The sequence below is a fragment of the Elephantulus edwardii genome, unplaced genomic scaffold, assembly GCF_000299155.1.
Source record: "Elephantulus edwardii isolate Elephantulus edwardi_28Jun2011 unplaced genomic scaffold, EleEdw1.0 scaffold00030, whole genome shotgun sequence".
Classification (NCBI taxonomy): Eukaryota; Metazoa; Chordata; class Mammalia; order Macroscelidea; family Macroscelididae; genus Elephantulus; species Elephantulus edwardii.
Window position 1 is genome coordinate 17,526,707 of NW_006399780.1, and position 21,879 is coordinate 17,548,585.

Below are 21,879 nucleotides of genomic sequence, written 5' to 3' on the forward strand. Positions count from 1 at the left end.
ACAGAAGAGAGTCCTTTTTTGGAACCACAAAAGGACAAGTACCACTCACAGGAATTAAAGCGCCAGAATGAAACGGAGCTCAAGGGAGCCACGACCTACAATGAAGAAAATTATGGGCGGGGGCTGGCTGGGACTTTCCTATAAGGAGGTGGGACCTGGTGTGGGTCATCTGCCAGGAAGGAAGCGTGGGATGGTCCAGTTCCTGGCACTGCTAAATGGCCTAGCCTTTGAGGGCAGATGCTTCTGAAAATGTGGGGTGCAGGAGAGCCCACCAGAGAATCTGAGTGTCTCAAGAGAGAGAAAAGTAGGCAGAACTGAGGGGTGCTGGAGCAGCGGGCTGGGGACTGCGTTCAGAACTTGTGGTGGGACCGCTGGCTCTGAGAGGAGCTCTGGGAGGAGCTCTGCGAGACGCGATTGGAGCTGCTGCCGCTGCTGCCGCCTCCGCTAACCGCACAGGAACCCCCGGACGTGGAAGTGGAGCTACCCCCGCGCACTACAGAGCTCCCGCCTGAGCCCAGGCCCCCGGGGCTGCCGCCGCCGCTGCGCCCGGGGCCGCCCAAGCCCGCGCTGCCGCCGTAGGAGCCGCTGCCGCCATAGGAGCCGCTGCCGCCGTACGAGCCGCTGCTGCCCCCGCTGCCGCTGTAGGACCCACTGCCGCCCCTGCTGCCGCCATAGGAGCCGCTGCTCCCGCCGGAGGAGCCGCCCCGGCCTCCGCGGCCACCAGAGACTCCGCCTCCGCCGCTGCTGCTGCTGCTGTTGGTGTTACTGACCATCTCTGCCAAGAACATTAGGGTTAGGGGCCAACTGGAGTATCCCCCCTGTCCTTCCCATCCTTCCCCAGTCTTTCCAGCAGTTCTCGCCAGGAAAATATCTCTCTGAAATTCTACTAAGAGCGGGAAGGACAGATTTTAGGAAAAGAGGGACAATTGGCTCCTCTGGTACCCAGAACCACAGGGTCACTCCTAACACCACCCAGCAGCTTACACCAGTGGCTGGCCTGTAGTTTGAGAACCATGTTTCCAACGCGTCCAGTCCCTTCCCAGAGAAAGCCCCCAGTGCTCACCGATGCTAACTGCACTCTGGCACTCCCCAGACATCCTGTGGGGGAAAATAGAAATCACTGTTAGCCATCTGCCCCCAGCATTTCCTTCTTTCCTCTGTATTGTCTTCCTTGGGTCAACAGCAAGGCAAGCCTTCACCCTCCCGACCTCTCCCTGATTTGTCTGGAGAATAAGGCTGGAAAGGTGCTCAGAAATCATGAAATGCATTTCTCTTTATATTGGTTAAGACTTCACTTAAATTGTTAACCGTTTCCACAAGCGTTTTCCCAGAGAGTAGCAGACTGGAAGATTAATCCTCGATTTTCCTATCCATTCTAATTCTCAAGATTCTCTTTATTTAACAAATACTGCCTAGACCCGCATGAGGGCAGAGACAGAGACCAGCCTACAAAAATTACATTTAAGGCAACTCAAGCGCATTGCCATAAAGTCAGAATGGACTCAGAGCAGACCATCCATCAGGGTCAGCAGGCTCTAAATTGCATGGAAGGAAAATATCCTTCTTTCTCCCACAGAGCCCTTGGTGGATTCAAACCAGCTGAGAATTGCAGCCTTTAGATTAGCAACCCAGCTCCTTATGGACTAGGCCACCAGAACTCTGTATTAAGGCAACAGTGAAAGTGTTAAGTGACCTAGAAATAATATTTATATCTATTATTTCTCCTCTTAGCAGATAGATTTTACAGCTAAAATATGAGAGGAGAGGGTGAAGAGTGGGGGAAATCTACCCAAAATAAGGCTCTAATGGTGTTCAGTGTCACACAGGCGGAAACACAGCATGTCTGCAGATCTGGCAACATCTTACAGCCTCAGCAGGAGTATGTTGTTCCTGCCAAGGACCACCACCACCTTCAGACTTGCACATTTATACTTACGGACATACTTGTATGCACACACAGAGCCTGAGGACAGGCTCTGGCAGGAAAGCTTCCAGGCTCTGGACCTCCTGTGAACCAGGTAGACTATTGCTCACCTGCACTCCTCACCCTCCAGGAGGGTACGGTAAGTGGCGATCTCCACATCCAGGGCCAGCTTGACATTCATGAGGTCCTGATACTCTCGCAGCAGCCGGGCCAGTTCCTCCTTGGCCTGCTGCAGAGCGGCCTTGAGGTCCTGGAGCTTGGCATTGGCGTCCTTGAGGGCCAGCTCCCCACGCTGTTCAGCATCAGCAATGGCTGTCTGCAGATTGGCATTCTGGGAAGGGGGGAGACAGGAGTCCAGTTAAGATTCAGGTAGCCGTTGCTGACGGCCTGCTGTGTGTGCTTGGTGCTTGCACATGCATTACTGTACACTGAGCAAATGAGAAACCTCCAAGTCAGAGAGGTTAAAAGATGTGCAGTTCTTTGGTAGTGGAGCCTGGACCTGGATATAGGTCCTGAGTTACATAGGGCAAGCATAAGCCCACATCTTATCCATGTGTTTTTCCTCCTCATTCTCACCTGCTTCTTGACACTCTCAATCTCTGCCCTCAGCCTCTGGATCATTCTGTTGAGCTCAGAGATCTCACTCTTAGTGTTCTTCAGGTCATCACCATGTCTGCCGGCCGTGGTCTCCAGCTCTCCCAACTGTCCAGAAAAGAGTCACACCTTCAGAAAGCCATCAAGAGCCTTTTAGGTCGCCCTGTCCAACCCCTTCAGGTCACAAACAGGAAAGCTCAAGTGAACAGTATGACCTGTGTTAGATCAGCCATTTGGAGGCTGAGGTAAGGAACCAACTATTCTGACTCTACGCACTTTCCCTGCATCAGAGGACCTGGCATCTATACAGTAACTTCCATTTGTTTCTGTGCCAAATCCTATGCAGTATCTCATTATTCCTCATAACTGCCTAAAGTAATTATTATTCACCTTTTATATACATTGCCTGAGTATGGTGACCAAGGTCACCCAGCTATCTAGTGACAGTGGCAGAGTTTGGATCAGATGTTTCATGAGCTGGTGTCTCCTTGACCAGTAGACTGCACTGCCTTGAATGGACTATTCCGGAGTGAAAGGGTCATCTGGCTCAGGTTTGGGGAATGAGAGGACAGTGTACAGAATTTATTACACCAATGTAATCAGGATTTACTCAATCTTCTCTCACTTCTCCTTCCCTTTGTTGTTCCACACACCAGATTCAACTCCTCAGTGTGAGAACATTAAAAAGCACCCATCAATATGAGACCAGATTGGTGCCAGAGAAATAGGGGTTTTAGCATTAAAAATGGGGGAAATCAACCCCAATTCTTATTATGCAGCTAGAAGGATGTAGGTTACAAATTCGTCAGCTATGGCACTATTGACATTTTGTGCAGGGAAATTCTTTGCTGGGAGTAGGTTGTTGCCCTGTATTGTAAGAAGTTTAGCAGCATCTCGATCTCTACTCACTAGATGCAAGTAGCAACCGCCTTCCCAGGTGGCCAAATGTAACTAGAATGGATGGATGCGAGGAAGGTAATTACACCTCTAACCTCTACTGAGAAGCTCCAGGATAGAACAAAGCAGAGTTCACTCGTAAGGAAATGGAAACATCCGTACTTACAGAATGGCTCAGAAGTAGGATCTGTCCAGCATCTCTGTCCAGGTAATCTGCTTTGGGAGACAAGTTTCCAAGACTGTCTGATGGAATCACTCACCTTGGACTGGTACAGGGCCTCAGCCTCAGCCTTGCTCCTCTGAGCAATCTCCTCGTACTGGGCACGGACGTCAGCAATGATGCTGTCCAGGTCCAGAAAGCGGTTGTTGTCCATGGATAGCACTACAGATGTGTCACTTGTGTCTGACTGCATCTGGGACAGCTCCTGCAAAGCCAGGAAGACATGCCCACTCCTGAGCAGACCCAACCTGGGGATCCCAAGAACCCAAAAGTCCACAAGCTTAGGAGGGTAGACTTGGGACTGAGTGGGCGGCAGTCTTTGGCAGCAGCAGTGGCCACTTCTTTAACTAAAGAAGGAATAATTTAAATAGCTTGAATAGAGAGGAAATGGGCAGATGTCTCCCCCCACCCTCAGAAAGACAGACAGGACCCAAACTGCTTTTGGTGAACCCCTGCAAGCCATCTCCTCACAGAGGCAGGAGGCAGGCAGGTGAAGAGGGTAGGAGATGAGGGACACACATACAGCATTGTAGAGGGCCTGCAGGAAGTTGATCTCATCTGTCAGGTTCTCCACCTTGGCCTCCAGCTCCACTTTGGTCATATAGGTGGCATCAACATCCTGGGAGAGAATTCAGTCACTATCTCCTGTGTTCTAAGCATCTTCATTTCCCTCCCCTGTCTGCAAGTTGAGTGCTATCCTGGGCGTGGAGGGATGTGACAGGAGGAAAGAGCCCTGAGAACTGCTCCCAGGGAGAAATGAAACACAAGAGCCCTGAAGACTGCTCCCAGGGAAAAATGAAATGCCAGTCCAGGCATAGGCAGACACGCCCTAATAACACTGCGCAGAGCACACACCAAGGACAAGTTTCCCCCCCCCCCAAAAAAAAGGAAAAAAAGGCCATGAGGACAAGAGAAAGGACATGGGCCAGGCTGTAGGCATTATACTGAGACCAGATGAAAATAACTTGTGAGGAGGACCTGAGAGAGAACTTTCAATTTGTTGGAAAGAATTCTATCACATATAAACTTTCTTTAAAATTGTTCCTGGGAATGCATTCCTGAAGACACATTATTTCTTTTTCCATTTTCCAATCAGAGCTCAAGGCCAATTCTAACTTCTGATGGAGTCTGTACTTACTTCAGGGAAGTAAAAGACAGGAGCAGCTAGTACCTGAGCCACAGGTCTGCCCCCCTGTTCAGAAGACTAACTCCTCTACTTCTTACCTTCCCCACAAGGAAGGCCCTCCAATTAGAGGAATAGCTACTACTCCCCACAGCTAATGGGTACCAGTCTGCTTAATAAGGCAATGGAATGAGGGCTCCTCTACCTTCTTCAGGACCACAAAGTCATTCTCTGCAGCTGTACGCTTGTTGATTTCCTCTTCATACCTGTGAGAGAAGAGTCATTTCCATAAGTAACTTGGACACAGAGTTTCTTGTCTTTCCAATTTAGCTCAAGATCCATGGGTAGATCCTTGCCAGGCAGTCTGCACTCTTCTAGGTTCCTCTTGGACCCAATTAATTCAATAGCTATTTATGAAGCATTGTCTGACTATGGTGAAGAATCGCTGGTAACAGGGATCAAAGCGCTCAGCTGTTAACAGAAATGTCAGTGGTTCAAACCCAACAACCACTCTTTGGGAGAAACATGTGGCAGTCTACTTCCACAAAAATTAAGTCTCATGAACCCTATGAGGCAGTTCTAGTCTATCCTGTAAAGTCACCATGGGTTGGAATTAACTTGACAGCAATCGGTTGGTTTTTTTACTTAGGACTATGGTGATGGTGATTATTGGACACTTCTTCTCTTCGGGTTTTATTTGGATTAATCCTGGAAGGCTTTCTGGAGAAAGGCACATTTTTAACATCTATTTAAGTGAACAAAGGGAGATGGTTAAGCCAACAGTGGTTGTTGGGGGAAGTGCTTGGTGCTTTCTAGAGAACAGTAAGTACAATAATTCCATGAACTCTTGTAGATTCTTGTTGCATGAATGAAAACCAAGAATGGATCACTGAAAATGTGTCAGGTCCTTCCCCAGGAATTAATACTGTGTTACCTTATTCAGTCCTCATAACAGCTTGTGAGATAAATATTATCACTATGTCTGTTTTGTTGGCCTAGTGACAAGAAACTGCATTACAATCCCGAAGGGACACAGTTCGAGGCCACCAGCTGCTCTGCAGGAGAAGGATGGGCAATCTCCTCCTGTGCGATTAACTGCCTCTAAAAACCCACCAGAGGGTCAACTATGGGTTGGTTCTGACTCTATGGTACAGAACAACAACAACATGTCTTTTACAAATGAGGGGACTGAGGCACAGAAAAGGCAGGTGACAGACTGGGGCTTAATCAAGGCACGCAGACTCAAGAGCCTGTACTCTTAGCCATACTGCAGATAGGTTCTTATTGACAAGAGTATTAGCAAGGAAAGAAAATTTCACAGACTAGCGAGTTGTAAGAAAACTTCAAGATCATCTAGTCCAGAGTGGATTGGGTATTTTCTGGGTCTATAACATTCGTAAACGAGTTTCAGGGTGTCTTAGAATCTTGGAACTAAAAAAAATTATGTTTGAGTCTAAGCAAGTCAGTTCTGACTCGTGGTGACTTGATGTGTGTGTCAGAGTAGAACCATCCTCCATAAGGTTCTCAGTGGATTATTTTTCAGTAGATTAACAAATCTTTGGAACCTGTGTGGGGGCTCAAACCTCCAACCTTTCAAATAACAGTTGAGCACATTAACCATTGCAGACACACACATATATACATACACACACACAAAGTTATGAAAATACATATACATAGTTATGTGTATTTTCATTAGATTCAGTCCTAAAATATCTCTGCCCCACATGAGCCATTCTTTTAAAGACTGGAATTCTGAAAGTCAGGGAGGATGGAAATGAGTCCTTGAAAGCTCAGGGACAACTGGAACTGAGCGAACCCAGAGTCTAGATCTCTTGAACCGAAGACCTTATGTCTTCTACCTCTTCAGGCCCCAGCCCCACACCACCCTCAGCAACTAGAGAGAATGCACCTCTTTTTGAAGTCTTCCACCAGGTCCTCCATGCTCCTCAGCTCTCCCTCCAGTTTGTTTTTCTCATTGAGAAGTCCATTCAGGAAGTCCTTGAGGCTGCTAATGTAGTTCTCAAAAAAAGGCTCAAGGTTGTTACTGTTGGCATTAGAATTAGAACCCTGCTCCTGCAAGAGGCTCCACTTGGTCTCCAGGACCTTGTTCTGCTGCTCCAGAAATCGCACCTGCAGCCCAGTAAGAAAAGAGCATCAAGTTTTTGCCTGACGCCAACTCCAATCATCACAGCCCATGATTTCCTCAGTGCTCCAAAAGCCCCTCCTGCAAGACTACACTTTTCAAGCTTGGGAGGTTAATTCTAGGAAGCTCTGGTGGTCTACTGGTAAGAAGTAGTGTTGTAACCCCACAGGATTGCAATCTCAAATCCACTAACTGCTCTGCAAGAGACATATGGGAAATCTCCCATGCAATTCAGTACCTCTGAAAACCCTCTAGAGGGTCAGCTATGAGTTGGTTCTGATTCAACAGCACACAACAACAGTCTAACACAAACTCCAGGTGAACAACAGATTCATTGTCATGCACAGGAGGTGCAGACCTTTTTTTGGTAGATAAGGGAAACTAAAGCCCTGAGATAGTCAATTTCACATAACAAGTTAGTAACAAAACAATAGTAGAGTTGGAGTCTCCTGATACTCTACTCAGTGGTCTTCTTCCTACATCATCCATGCATTAATTCATGCATCATGTACTACTCAACGAATAGCAAGACATTCCAACATCCTACAGCAGATATAAACTCCAGGAAGTTTACACCTGAGTATACTGCACTAAGAAAGGGAAACAGAATCAGGGAGAAATGCTCTCAGGTAGCTTTTTTTTCCAGGTGAAATGGTCCCAGATGCACCAATTCTAGTTCCTGAGTGCATCATTCAAACTGAACCACTGATTAAAAATATCTCGAAATTCTGTTTGTTGCAAAAGATTTCCACACACAAGTTCAAGACCAAATGGAGCAAAAGACCGATTTGTCAGTAAACGAGCATAAAGCACGTACTGGATACTTAGGCCAAATGATGGTATCCCAGGCAAAATCTTTAATTCCTCACTGAAAATAATAAGACCTGCAGCTGAGAAGACCTTGGACAACCAGACCCCACCTTCTATGTAGAAGCAGAATTTTCTACATCACCATTTATCTTTTTGTAAATTAATTTATCCAGAGACCCAAGTGTCTGCTGAGGACGAGGTGCCTCTGAAATATCACTTGGCTTTAAGAAGTTTCACCTCTAAAAAAAAAAAAAAAAAAGAAGTTTCACCTCTGAAATACATATGATGTTCTGATGTTAACACTAACTTCTTCTCCTTCAGTTTTTCCCAGGACACTTAGATATGGTGACAAAACACCCCTCCTTCCATTCATCTTCCCAAAGAGTGTCTACAAAGTCTTCTTTAAAACCTAATGTTATGCAAGATTTACAAAAAAAATCTCCACTTTATATTTGGAGAACCTCGCAGCAGCAAACCAAGCCTAAATACCATAGAAACCAAGATGATTGTAATGGTTTTCTTGACCTGCAACACCTAGAGCACAGAAAGTCCCGGGCAACACCTCTCCAGCCTTGCCTTCACGTGTGCTCATGTGTGTACACATTAAGTGGCCTCAGCATCTGCAGCACCTCACACTGAGGTCTTCCTGTGAGAACTCTTCACCTCACCCCTCCCACTCTGCCAAAAACTCTTTGCTTCCTCTTCTTTAGGCTGAGATGACTGAGTTCTCAAAAATTCCAACTGTGGCAGAGTTGGCCACACTTTCAAAGAGAAGCAATACACATCTCCGTGAGGTGCAGCAGGAATTCTGCGTCTGAGTTTCAGAAGGGAACCGTAAAGGGACATCAGTGACAGCAACAATCTCAAGAGCAACAACCTTTATAGTGCCTCTGACGAACCCCAATGATGGGAGGATGGAGTGGACAGGAACTCCATCCAGTGAGGGTCAGGGCTATTTTGACTCTCTGCTGCTAGGTTTAAGAGGTCTATAATAACAACACTCTGCTGATATATCACCAGGGGCCTAAGGTCTAGGATGAGCTTACTTCGTTCCTTAGATCTGTAAGGAAAAAAGGAACACGAAGCCAACCCACTTGAACCAGATTTTATCTCCATTCAGATGATCTAATGAGTTGGGCTCACCTTGTCTATGAAGGAGGCAAACTTGTTGTTGAGAGTCTTGATCTGCTCCCGCTCCTGGGTTTTTACTTGCCCAAACTGAGGGTCAATTTCTACATTCATGGGCTGCAGAAGGCTCTGATTGACAGTTACTTCATGGATTCCACCTGAGAAGCCACCTGCACCACCGGGACCACCGAAGCCACCAGGACCACCGAAGCCACCAGGGCCACCGAAGCCACCAGCTCCTCTACCAAAACCCCCAGCTCCTCCTCCGAAACCTCCAGCTCCTCCTCCAAAACCCCCAGCTCCTCCTCCAAAACCCCCAGCTCCTCCTCCGAAACCTCCAGCTCCTCCTCCGAAACCTCCAGCTCCTCCTCCGAAACCTCCAGCTCCTCCACCAAACCCTCCAGATCCTCCACCAAAGCCCCTTGCTCTTCCGCCAAAACCCCCACCCATCCCTCTTCCACCACCACCAAAACCACTGCCTCCACTGGCACCCCCAAACCCTCCTGCCCGCATGCTGCCTCCAGCCACGCTGATGGAGATCTTCTTGGTCCCCCCAAGGTTGTAGAGACTCTGGCTACCAAAACCTCGTCCCATCATGGCGCAAGCAGAAGATCCGCTGCCTCCTCCCCCTGAGCGAGAGCCGGAGGAGGACTTGGTGGCGCTGATCCGGCTCTGGCCTGACACCACAGCTGAGCGGCCACTGAAGCCCTGGCGGTGGCCTCCTCCACTAGAAGACCTGCAGGACTGTTGGCTGTAGTTGGCTTGACGGCTCATGATGAACAGCAAGTTATTCCAAAGGAAAGGGAGACTCAAAAGGCTGGAGGTAAACTTAGGAACCTTCTGAAGTTTGAGCCCAAAGATAGTTCTTATATAGGCCCAGGGAGTGTGGTTGGCTTTTTGCTGCCAGCCAACTAATTGAGGTATTATCAGCTTTGGTTTGCCTGGCAGCAAGAGGCCAAGGCCAAAACTCCTAACACACCTTGATAATCACCCCAAATTTTCAAATTGCTTTGTTTTCTCAGGGTTACTCACCCGAAATAAGCTTAAATTGGAAGAGGGGCCTTCCTGCAGGGCTGGACACAACCCCTAATCCTGGGAGACTTATGCTGCCATTGTGGGAATGGCAGGTCAGCACTTCTAATCCTCCCTCTCCTATGTCCCCACTGCCACTCTGTCAGCCCGCCCATCTGGCCTCAGCAAGTCACTGGGACGGGTTATGGAGTCTTAGTAAATTCAGGCCCCAGGCAAGTACCTTGGGGGAAAGAGAAGGAAAAGGAGGGCTGTGAGGGAGAGAGACTGACAAGAAGATGGAAAATACAGAGTTAGAGAAAGCTCACAACACTCTGTCATCGAGGGGAGAGAAGATATGCATGTGAGATGCAGTAAGGAGCAGGTTACCCAACACAGGTTTCCCTGGAACCAAGACTCTGAAGGGCCTTGGAGGGTGAGTTAAGGTGAGAAGGAGTCAATCTGTAAAGGCTCTTGAAAGGGTAGGAATAAGGAATGGTTTGAGAAAAAGTAAAATCACCTTAAGAACTGTGGACCGGAGTGGTCAAGTTCACTCAAGGTGTGCAGAGAGGGGAAAGATAGAGGAAGACCCATCAGGAAGAGAAAAGGCTATAATAGACCAGGAGGTCCAAGTCAGAGAAGCCACCATCAGCTTACACTCAGAAAATGAATCTATAATTTGCAAAGGCCTCTTTCCCTCCTAACATGAGAGATAAAACTTACACTACTAATGTTATTGTTGTTATTAGGTGCCATAGAGTTAAATACAACTTATAAGAGTCCCTGTGAACAACAGACCTGAATCCTGTGCTATCCTGTGCCGTCTTCATCATCCTTGACATGCTTGAGCCTATTACTGGAGTCACTGTGTCAATATATTTTAATTGAGATCTTCCTCTCTTTCACTGACACTCCACCTTTACAAGTATGATATTCCTTTCCAAGAAATAGCCTCTCCTAGCAACATGCCCAAAGTATGAGAGATGAAGCGTTGCAATTCTTGCTTCTAAGAAGCGCTCTGGCTGCACTTTTTCTAAAATATATTTGTTTATTCTTTTGGAAGTTCATTAGATATTCAGAACTCTTCTTCAACACCACAACTGAAAGGTGTCAATTCTTCTGTCATCCTTATTCATTGTCCAGTGCTCAGATACATAGCAAGTGATTGAAAAGACCATGGCTATGCTGCCACAGGCCTCAGCTGGAGACAGAAAAGGGTGTTCTGTGCCATAATTTTGTATGCCTAATTGTCTTTATGGTTTGCTGTTAGAGGTACACCATCTATAACAGTCAGTTCCTTATACTGGGGATTGATCTGCACGCCGCCAATTATTTTATAGCTGGGTTTACAATTGACAGCATCATGTTAGATGGAGAAGACATTGAGATTGTTAACAGCTTCAGCTTGCTTGGCTCCACAGTCAACACTCTTTATACTAGCAGTGAGGAAATAAAATGACAAATTGCATTGAGAATGTCTGCTGTCAGGGACCTCTTCAGAGTACTCCAGAGAAACATCAGTCTAGAGATTAAGTTGCACCTGATCCAGGCCATGGTCTTTGCAATTACTTGCTATGCATCAGAGAGCTGGGGAATGAATAAGGAAGACAGAAGAAAAATTGATGCCTTTCAGTTGTGGTGCTGGAGAAGAGTCTTGAACATACCATGAACTGCCAAGAGAATAAAAAGATCTGTCCTGGAGAGGGTGAAACCAACTTTCTTCTTGGAGGCAAGGATTTTTGAAGCTCCATCTCACATACTTTGGACACATGGCCAGGAAGGACCAGTCCTTAGAGAAGGACATCATGTTTGGAAAGATGGAGGGACAGGGTGGGAGGGGAAGACCCTGGATGAGGTGGATAGGCACAGTAACTGGAGTGATGGGAGTAGATGTGTCAGAGACAGTGAGATTGGTTCAAGGTAGAGGAGAGTTCAGAGCTATTGTACATAGGGTCTCTATGAGTTGCAAGTGACTCGACAGCACATAACAACATGTATATGCTTGCTTATTTATTGTTGGCTCCTATTAGTATAGCACATGTCTGTCAGTCTGCTGTGCTAGTATAACTTGTGGGTTGTTGTGGTGCCAGATCAAATGCCAGAAGTGTTGCCCATGGATTACATGGATTACAGCAGAGCTCCTGGATTAAGACAGACTAGGAAACAAAACCAGCCATCCACTTCTAAAATAGCAGGGCTTCGAAAACCCCATGAACAACAGAGATGTGTGAGGAGCTATAGTTGTAAAGGTAGAGCCCAAATGAGAAATCACTCAAATATGAGAAGAAACAGCTGCAAGCAATCACTAATAATTGGAACATGAAATGTACAAAGTAGGAATGTAGGAAAACGGAAAGTTGTAAAAAATGAAAGAGAACCCATGAAGGTTGACATTCTAGGTATCAGTGAACTGAGATGGACTAGCAGGGGCCACTTTGAATCAGACAATTATGCTGAGAATGAAGTGTTGTGCTGTATTCATAATTAAAAGGATCATAGGGTCACTATGAGTCACCTGGGACTCGACGGCACTTAACAACAATAACATCAACATAGAATAGAGAGTGATCAGTTGGCCCAGTGGACAGAAAGAGATGCTACCAAGCCAAAGGTGGGTGACTTTTAATCCGCGGCCCTAGGGCCTGTCTTTCATTATTTTTGTTCAAACATTCCTCTAGATCATATAGCCCTGATGTGTCCACTTGCCATACAGTGGTAACTTGTGGTTGCTGTGAGGCTGAACACTGTGACACTGAGGTGTCAAATGTGTTAATGGCTGGTTACCCAAGGCAGACAGTGTTGGGTGGAGCTCCCCGATTAAAATAAGCTTGGAAGCAGGAGTGGCATCCACTTCCGTAATAGCTTGCCTCTGAAAATTCTATGAACCTGGAGAGAGGATGAAAGACGCACAAGTGTTGAGGACTTTCCTTCATAGGGTCTCTGTGAGTCGCCTGCGACTCAACGGCACTTCACAACAACAACAACAACAATCCTAAAATACAATGTTGTGGGTATAGGATACTATCTAGAGTTGTTAGGTGCCTGCCATTAAATTGACTTGGACTCATTAACAGCCCTTGGACAAGACCTTTCCCAATGCTGTGCTGTTCTCTCTGGACTTCTGCTTTGCATAAGCCCATTGTTGTGGTCACTGTATCTATCTCACTGAGAGTCTTTCTCTTTCTCAGTGACTCTCCACTTTTCCAAGTCTGATGTCCTTCTCCAGGGACTGGCCCTTCCTGATAACATACCCAAAGTACGTAAGACAAAGTCCCACCATCCTTGATGTTACGAGAGATTTTGTTCTTGTTGTTGTTCTTTTAGCACCTAATAGTATATTCAACATTCTCTGCCAACTCTGTATTTTAAAGGCATCAATTCTTAAATCTGCAAATGAAGACAGAAGGAATACACAGTCATTGTACCAAATAAGAATTGATTGACAGTCATTTCAAAAGATTGATGTTGCATATTGAGTCAGCACAGGAGAGGAAGACCCTGGATGAGACAATGACGTAGCAATGGGGGCAGGTGTATCATAGTCAATGAAGTTGGCTCAGGATAGGCAAGGTTCAGAGTGACTGTGCATTGGGTCACTAAGAGTCATAGTTGACTTGACAGCACTTAAAAACATGCTCAAGAACCAGTAATATTCAAGCAAACAATTCAAACTGCATTGGGCGGGAAAAAAAAAACACCCTTAAGTCTTCAGGATTTGATGAAACATGAATTGAGGTGCTTCAAAAACAGATTTAGTCCTGAGTGTGCTCATTCATCTCCGCCAAGAAATTTGAAAGACAGCCACCTGAACAACTGACTGCGCCCACAAAAAAAAGAAAATAAGATTTTCAACAGAATCTGAAAACCCACTGGAGGCTCAGCTGTGGGTCAGTCCCAACATGTCAGTACACAACCACACATCATTAATATCACAGACAAGTAAGTGCTGAAGTTAATTCAACAATGGCTGGAGCAGTAGATTGGCAGGGAACTTCCAGAAAGTCAAACTGGATTAAGATGAGGAAGAAGAATAAGGGATAGCATTGCTGATAGCAAATGAATCCTGGCTGAAAGTAGAAAATCTGTGTGCACCTTAACAAATTTATAGATAGAATTGCAAAGAATGGCTAAATCCAGAACCTACACCACATAGGAAGCTTGAGTTTCTCAGCAGTAAAATTTCAAAATGATGATTTATTCTAAGAGCGTTGGTAAAATAATGCACAAAACAAGTTCTAAGTTCTCTGTAAAATGTAATGTGCTCTTTGTCATATAACATTTCCCTCCAACAAATAACAACTTTAATGACCCCATACTAGATGACAGCAAAATCCAAGATGCCCAGTGAGTTTCTATGGAGCCCAGCCTCCTTTTTAACTGTTTTTCCTCCATTACCTCTTCCAATGTGGCCTTCTCATGACTCTCAGATTACAGGGTCCTGCAAAACCCCTCTTCTATCACCTCTTCTTTGCTCATCCCTTTATTTCCTGGCAGTTCAACACTTGTACTTTCACTAGAAATACCTAGACGTCACTCTCTGTGAACTATCTGGGAGAAACAGCACGTTAGCCAGGGACAAGTCAAACCATAGGAAAGTTAAAAAAAAATGTACTGCTGTTCCCTTCAAGCACACAAGTCATGCAAGACCTTCAAATAAGGCTGGCTAAGAAAGTGGGGGCAAGTAGAAATTCCTTCTGATAGAGCTCTGCCTCCTTCAGAATTCAGTGTTCTCAAGCTGTCAGAGTTTCCATATACATGTATAGAAGGATAGAAAGACAGAGGGAAAACACGTAAACTATATGTTCCTACCAACACATGTGAACACTCATATTCACAAAGTTAAGGGCTCTCTTGTTTTGATTCTGTCCGATGCCATTCTGCCACTATTTCTCCTATGGACATTGCCCTCCTTGCCTCCTTCAAAGCCCAGGCGTGGCCACCCTCATTCCTCCAGGGCCCTTCTTCCTTGCCCACAGCATCTCACAACTCCCTAAAACCAAGGTGGTAGCTAGAAACAAGTGAAAGCACAGGCTGAGAGTTAGGGACTAAGCTCCTAAACCTATTTGGCCACTGAATGAGTCTTTCTGCTGAGCCTCTGCTCCTCCCTCTAAACAATGAGGGATTTAGACTTGAGAGGATCTTTTCCAATTGGGTCCTACTGAAGTTGGGGGTTCAAAAAATTGAGAGAAAGGGGCAGTAGTTGGCATTGTTCTAATCTCACTGCCACAACCATCTCAACCCTTCCATTCAGATCTCTTAAAAGAAAGCATTTTCTTATTTACAAGCAAGTTTGGGGTCTCCTGGATCCACACTACCCTCTCAGGTCCCTTCCCATGCCTGGCACTGCTGATGCTGATAGTGGAGCTTGGGGAAGTTGGGATGAGGGCCAAGGGACAGGCTTTTAACAAGACATCACCATCACATGAATCCTCTCTCTTTAGCTATATAACCTAACTCCAAAACTGGCATAGTGCTTTTGGGTCTAAGTGTAACCCATATCTTCATCAGAAGAAACCTCATAATACAGTGAGGAAATGGCCCTACACTGTCTCCGTGTCCTAGGCTCATCATTTTTAAGATTCTTGCTGTGAAAGGAAAACACTAGAACAATTAATTGGTTTCCACCCTATGGCAGCTGCCAATGACTTGGCCCAGTTTGAATATGCTAAGTCAGTTTGTATTTCAAACATCAAAAACAAACTCCAAAGGGTGGAAGTTTGGGGCCCTAATGAAGGCCCATCCCAAATCCTTTGTTGCTGGCAAATACCACTGCTAATCCCCCACACCTGTGGACTATAAAAACCCAGCTGCTCTCCTGGGTGCCTCTTAGGTAAAGTTATTAAGTGAGGCTTGCCGGGAGTCTTTCCCACTGAGAGTGAGGACACAGGCATTTCAAGAGAGGCACAGCCTTGTAAGTGTCCACTTGGTGGTCATACATGTGCCTCCTAGGTACCACAATGAAGACCCTCACTGACATGGGAAAGCCATGCCCTCACTGGAAAATCAAGACAGAAGAGAAGCAGTAGTTCCTGCCCTCAGGTACCCGGGCAAGGGGCTCAGACACAGACACTTAGGGCTAAGAATAGAACTGGGAAGTTCATGGTTTATGAGTCTGCTAAGGTCAAGGACAGAAGGTGGAGGAATGGGCATCGCCCTCCCTGCCTCTTCCTAGAAATGATCTGAGTCAGTGGAGAGCCTTCTGGGAAGAGGCATGTGGAACTGAGTTAGGGTGGAATGAAACCAGGGCAGAAGGATCTCGGCAGATGGAGAGGTGGGAAAGGGAGAGTGAGGGACTCAGCTCTGGTTTCCTGAGAGGACAGTGCTGCACTGTGGTGTGAGGTAGGAGGGAAGAGTCTTCCTTAAGGAATTGTTCTTCTCTACTGCCTGAGCTCTCAGCCAAGTCTCAATGAGGAGGACCAATCCCAAGGCACCTGGAACCAAGTGAGAACATGCAGGGCCACGCAGTGTTTCTGTGTCTGTCTCTGGCCAGAGTATGGTTTGTGGAACAGTCCCTGACCCTGATCAAGAGACTCAAAATTAGAACATATTTGGGAAATAATGGATAAAAGAAAATTACTTAAAGGCAGGGCTAGTGAACGAGGAAGAAAAAGCACAAACAAGCCCTGAAACTGAACTGTAGATGGTCTCCTACAGGCACTTTGTATTATTTCCCTAAAAAGAAGATGGAATGTGCTGCACCATCTCAATCCTTAATGGTCACCAAGATGAGGGGCCTTGACTTTACAGGGTGATTGGCCAAGAAAGGCTCACAGTCATGCAATGCCAGGACACTGAGCAGTTCACAGCGGGGGAGTTTCTCAGCTTCCTTCCCAGACTTCACATGAATTCTCCGAGTGGAGGTTCCTCCCTGCCTTCATCCACTTATCCAGTCAAACATCCTGAGCATCTGCCCTGTGCTTGGCACCATGCTGAATTCCTCTGACTGGCTTTCCTTCCATGCTTTGAAGTGTCTGTCTTTTGACTTAAAAACCTTTTTTCCCCAACACCCAAACCCAATTCTTTATCTGTTGTTGTTGTTAAATGCCATCAAGTCCAGTACGATGACCCTTTGAACAGCAGATCTGAACCCTATCTTATCCTGTGCACCTTCATAATTTCTGACATATTGGAACCTATTGCTGTAATCACTGTGCCAATCCATCTAATTGAGGGTCTTCCTCTCTTTTGCTAATTCTTAACTTTTCCAAGCATGATGTTCTTCTCCAAGGAATAGCCTGTCCTAGTATGTATGTCTTCTAGTGGACCTTGGACCTTCAGTCTGCAAGAAGAAGCTTTGTCACCTTTGCCTCTAAGTAACAGTCTGGTTGCCCTTTCACCAAGAAATATCTGTTTGTTCTTTAGGAAGTTCACGAGATATTCATATTCGATACTCTCTTCCAACACCGCAAGTCAAAGGCATCAATTCTTCTTCTGGCATCCTTATTCATTGTCCAGCTCTCAGATGCACAGCAGGTGATTGAAAAGACCACAGCCTGAATCAGGCACGCATTAGTCTTCAAACCGACATCATTAATCCTCAGTAATTTGGAGAGGTCCCTGACTGTTGATTTCGCAGTGCAATATATCTCCTAGATTTCTCATCTAGGATCCAGCAAAAGACCCAGCACTGCAATGATTCCTTGAGGATCAGCCTACCCTCTCCCATCCTCCATCTCCTGAGACATCTGTTTCATTTACCATGCCCTAAATCAAAGTATCTTATTTTCCCACATTCAGTGTGGAAATCCTTGAGAGGGAGAACCATATCTGATATACACATGCAACACGCAATATCTAGTCAGCTTCATACAACTGACCAAGTTATTTGGTTTCTGACAAAACCTAGTGATAGTCTCACAAGCTTATACATCATTATAATCGTATCTGATAGTTGTGGAGTGTTTCCAACTTTTAAAAGCCTTTTTGTTTATCTGACTTGACAGACACACTGAACACAGACACCCTCCTATGACTCACAGACAACATTATTTTACACAACCTCTGACCCCAAATAAAAAATGACAAGAGCATTAAGCTCCATTTGGAGACTGATGCAGTCAGAAGGTAGACGCTGTCCCAACTTGCCCATTGACTCTGCTTTTGCCAACAGGCATGAAAATTATAGCAGGAAGCAAAGACCAGGCCTTAGAGGTTTAACACAACAACCAAACTATCTAGGCAGAAGGCTTTAACCTTCTTTATCCCTCAGATTTCATTTCTTCTGAGAGCTACAACATAGGCCAATACACATGCAGCAGTCATCCCTCCAAAGAGCCATTCATTCATTTATTCATTCAGCTCTCATTTGTCAAAAATCTACTACATCAGGCTGTTCAATAAGAACACAGTGGTAGACAAAATCCTGTCCACAATCTGAAAGAGCTCACAGGAAGGCTGAGGGAGGTTTTTAACATAAAATTACTCCAGACAGTAAATAATGGTTAATATTGTTGAAGCACATTCAACAGGAAAGAAAGAATGAACCTGGCCTGAGGGCTTGTGGAAAACCTTATACTACTACAACTCTCATTGCCATCAAGTCAGACCTGACTTACACCTGACTCTCAAGCCGATTTCCCAAGACTGAAGTTCATGAGAGATTTCTCATCTTTCTCCCTTGGAGCCACAGATGGATTCAAACCACTAGAGAGGTGCTGCCTTTGAATTAGCACCTACAAACTCATTCCTTATAGTCTATGGCACCAGAGCTTCCCTATGGAAAACATATAGAGGAGATAAATTTTAGCCAATATTAAAGGCGCAAACTGAAACAGATTATAACATTTTTTGTGTGCTATGCTACAGGTGAGACTTTATTCTGTGGACACTGCTACTCAGCGCTAACTGAACATCAAAAATAGAGGACACTCTTTAAAGATTCGGATCCTCAATCCCCACTCCCTACTTACTGGAGTGTGACTCAGGTACCTGAATTTCTCTAAAAAACCCTTCCGTTTGCTTTCATTCTGATAGACTAATTTCTATAAAGTAAAAAAACTTTATTAAAAGAAAGTTCCAAGGGTTTGTTTGTTTGTTTGTTTTTGGACTTTCATTATGAAAGAAGGCATGAGCAAATTACCCAATAACCAACATAAGAATTCACTTAGTAACCATCAGGAAGTCCGTGAAACTCCATCTCACACACTTCAGGCATGTTACCAGGAAGGACTAGTCCTTGGCAAAGAACATCATGCTCAGAGTGGTGAAGGGACAGTGTAGGAAGAAGAAGACCCTGGATGAAATGGACTCACGTAGCAACCAGGGTAATAAGGGTAGGTGGGTTGGAAACAGTGATATTGACTCAAGAGTAGAGCAAGGTTCAAAGCTATTGTGCATGGGGTCGCTGTGAATCACAATTGGCTCAATGACACATAAAAATAATGGCGTTGGGTACTCTATCTCTTCAGGGACTATAAATTTGAAAAAGGCTTTGTTTCTCCAGGAAGGTACTTTGGGGTTGGGAGAGAGGGACACTCGTTATACCTAGAAACAGAATCACTGATGTAGTAAGAATATGTGAAATAGTTCTCTATAGATTAGTAAGTAAGCCTGTTATTACTTCACTTATTTGGTAAACTGTGAACTCTGAGAGTCATGAAGTACCACCAGAGCAATGAGAAGGGAGCAGAGATCTTCAAAACACATTGTTGAGAAAATGGCAAAACAAACCATAGACTGAAGCAAAATATTCACCATAAAGTTATTATAACTTAGTGGTTTTCAAAAGTATTATTATGAGTAAGAGAAGCCAGAACAAAAAGAATACAATCATATCATTTCATTTACAGAGAAGAAGAAAACCAATACAGACAGTATCTCCCACATTGGGCCAAGATGGAAGGTGATGCACTGCAAAGGGACAAGGGACAATATTTTCCATGATGCCAATGTTTTACTGAAGTTAGTGGCACTTAAACTTAACAACAACAACAATATTTAAGTTTAAATTATGATAACAGCAATGAGGGTACATGTGGCCACTGAAATGACTATGTGGGTCCACATAGCCAATGAGGGTCAAAAGTCACTGAAACTCTGAAAATGGTGCATTTTCATTGCATGTAAACTGGACTTCATGAAGTGATTTTAAAGGGGGAACAAGAATACAAGCCAGAAAGGGCAGAATCCTCAAGTTAAAGCCAACATGAGCTCTGAACTTGGAGAAGTTATTCCAAAGAACTGTACTGAATTTATTTGTCTTTAAATAGTCTAGATCAGACATCTCTTAAAGGAATTTGTTGTTGTTGTTGTTAGGTGCTGTCGAGTCAGCTACAACCCACAGCAACCCTATGAACAGCAGCTTGAAACCTTACTGTGTCCTGCACCGACCTCGTGGTCTCTGCTATGCTCAAGCCCACTGTTGCTGTCACTATGTCAACCTGTTTCATTAATAGTCTCCTTCTTGTTCACTGACTCTGGACTCTGTACCTTTCCTACTAGATCCTTTTCCAAGGATGGCCCCTCCCAATCACATGCCCAAAAGGGAGTGAGATGAAACTCACTCTCCTTGCCTCTAAGGAGCACCCTTTCTCCAAGACAAATGTATTCCTTTGGCAGTCATGTTATGTTCATCTCTGTAGCTGCTATTCCCATGGTACGTGGGTTAAATTGGTGTTCAATAAGTTTTATTAAACAAATAAATGGAATGAAAGTGGGGGAAACTCACCCAAGAATAAATTGTAGAATGACAAGAACATTGGATCAAAGAAGGAATACAGAGGAAAAATATGAGTTTTAAAATATTTTTTCTTTTCTTTTTAATCATAGACTATTTTAAGTATATAGAAATATATATAGCAGACACCTATGTGCATATCAACAAAATTTAAAAGATGTGCATCTTTCTTTTAATAATGACAATGTCATTCTCTCTCATTGATGTCAAGTCAGAACCAATTCATAGCTGACCCTCCAGCAGATTTCTGAGGCTGTAACTTGCATGGAGGGAGATTGCTCATCTTTCTCTCCCAGAGCCATGGTTGGATTTGAAGCACAGGAGAGGTACAGCTTTGGGGTTAGCAGCAAGCACAACTTCGTACAGACTACACCACCAGAACCCCCTAACGTGTCATATTATCCCCATTTGATGTCCACATGAAAAATACGTATCAAAGACAGATAATGCAGATCTAACTGTCAAAGGTAAAACAATAACGCTTTTAGAAGGAGCCAGAGAATATCTTCTTCAGTATTGAGCAAAGTTTCTAAAGAAGACAAAGAAAGTACCAAACAAAAGAAAAAATATGATTAATTTTACTATGTAAAATGAAATAATTCTGTTTAGCAAAAGATTCTTTTATAAAATAAGTAAAAGAAAATTTACAGATAGGAGAAAATGCTTGTAATTTTTATACCTGACAAAGGGTTCCAACTCATATCAAGAATGCTCACAAATTAACAAGAGAATTATAAATGACTCGATAGAAATATGGACAAAAAAGAGTGTAAAAGAGAATACCCATATTGCCATATAATCCTGTAAAAAGGTCAATTTGTTGTACTGAAGTAACCTAGGGTTGCTGTATGCTGACCTTGTGCCATTGGGGTGTCAAATTCCATAATGGTTACCCATGGTGAACAGTGTTTGGTGGAGCTCCCAGTTTAAGACAAGTTTGGAAGCAGGAATGGCATCTACTACTTAAACAACATGCCTCTGGAAACTCTATGAACTTTGAGAAATGACTATAGTTATAGAATGGTTTCAGGTCTTTTGTTCATAGAGTTGTTATGAGTCATGCTCAACTCAACGGCAATCAACAACAACATAATTAGAGGACACATAAATTAAAACCACAGGAATCTATAACAGTACTCACTTCAGAAAGACTGACAAAATAAAATTATACAAAATGAAGAAAACACTAAGTGTTGCCAAGAATATGGAACATTCTAGGGAGCGAGCTGGTGGGGAGGGGTGGGCAGGGAGAAAAGTGCGGCAATGAATGAATGGACATCCAAAACCTCTGTAAATGTCTATTAAAATTAATAAAAAAAGAAATAAAAGAATATGGGACATTCTGTAGCTGGTA

At 44.6% G+C, this 21,879-nt stretch overlaps 1 protein-coding gene across 1 annotated transcript; it reads right to left on the reverse strand.

Moving 5' to 3' along the window:
• Positions 1-350: 350 nt before the first annotated feature.
• Positions 351-9,616, reverse strand: KRT3 (keratin 3). The gene is made up of 10 exons (XM_006883973.1): positions 9,334-9,616; positions 8,858-9,228; positions 6,671-6,891; positions 4,964-5,024; positions 4,159-4,254; positions 3,676-3,840; positions 2,501-2,626; positions 2,035-2,255; positions 1,064-1,098; positions 351-775 (listed from the first exon to the last, which is right to left on the reverse strand). Exons 1-10 carry the CDS (start codon positions 9,614-9,616, stop codon positions 351-353), a joined length of 2,004 nt encoding a protein of 667 aa, XP_006884035.1.
• Between the last annotated feature and the right edge of the window lie 12,263 nt (positions 9,617-21,879).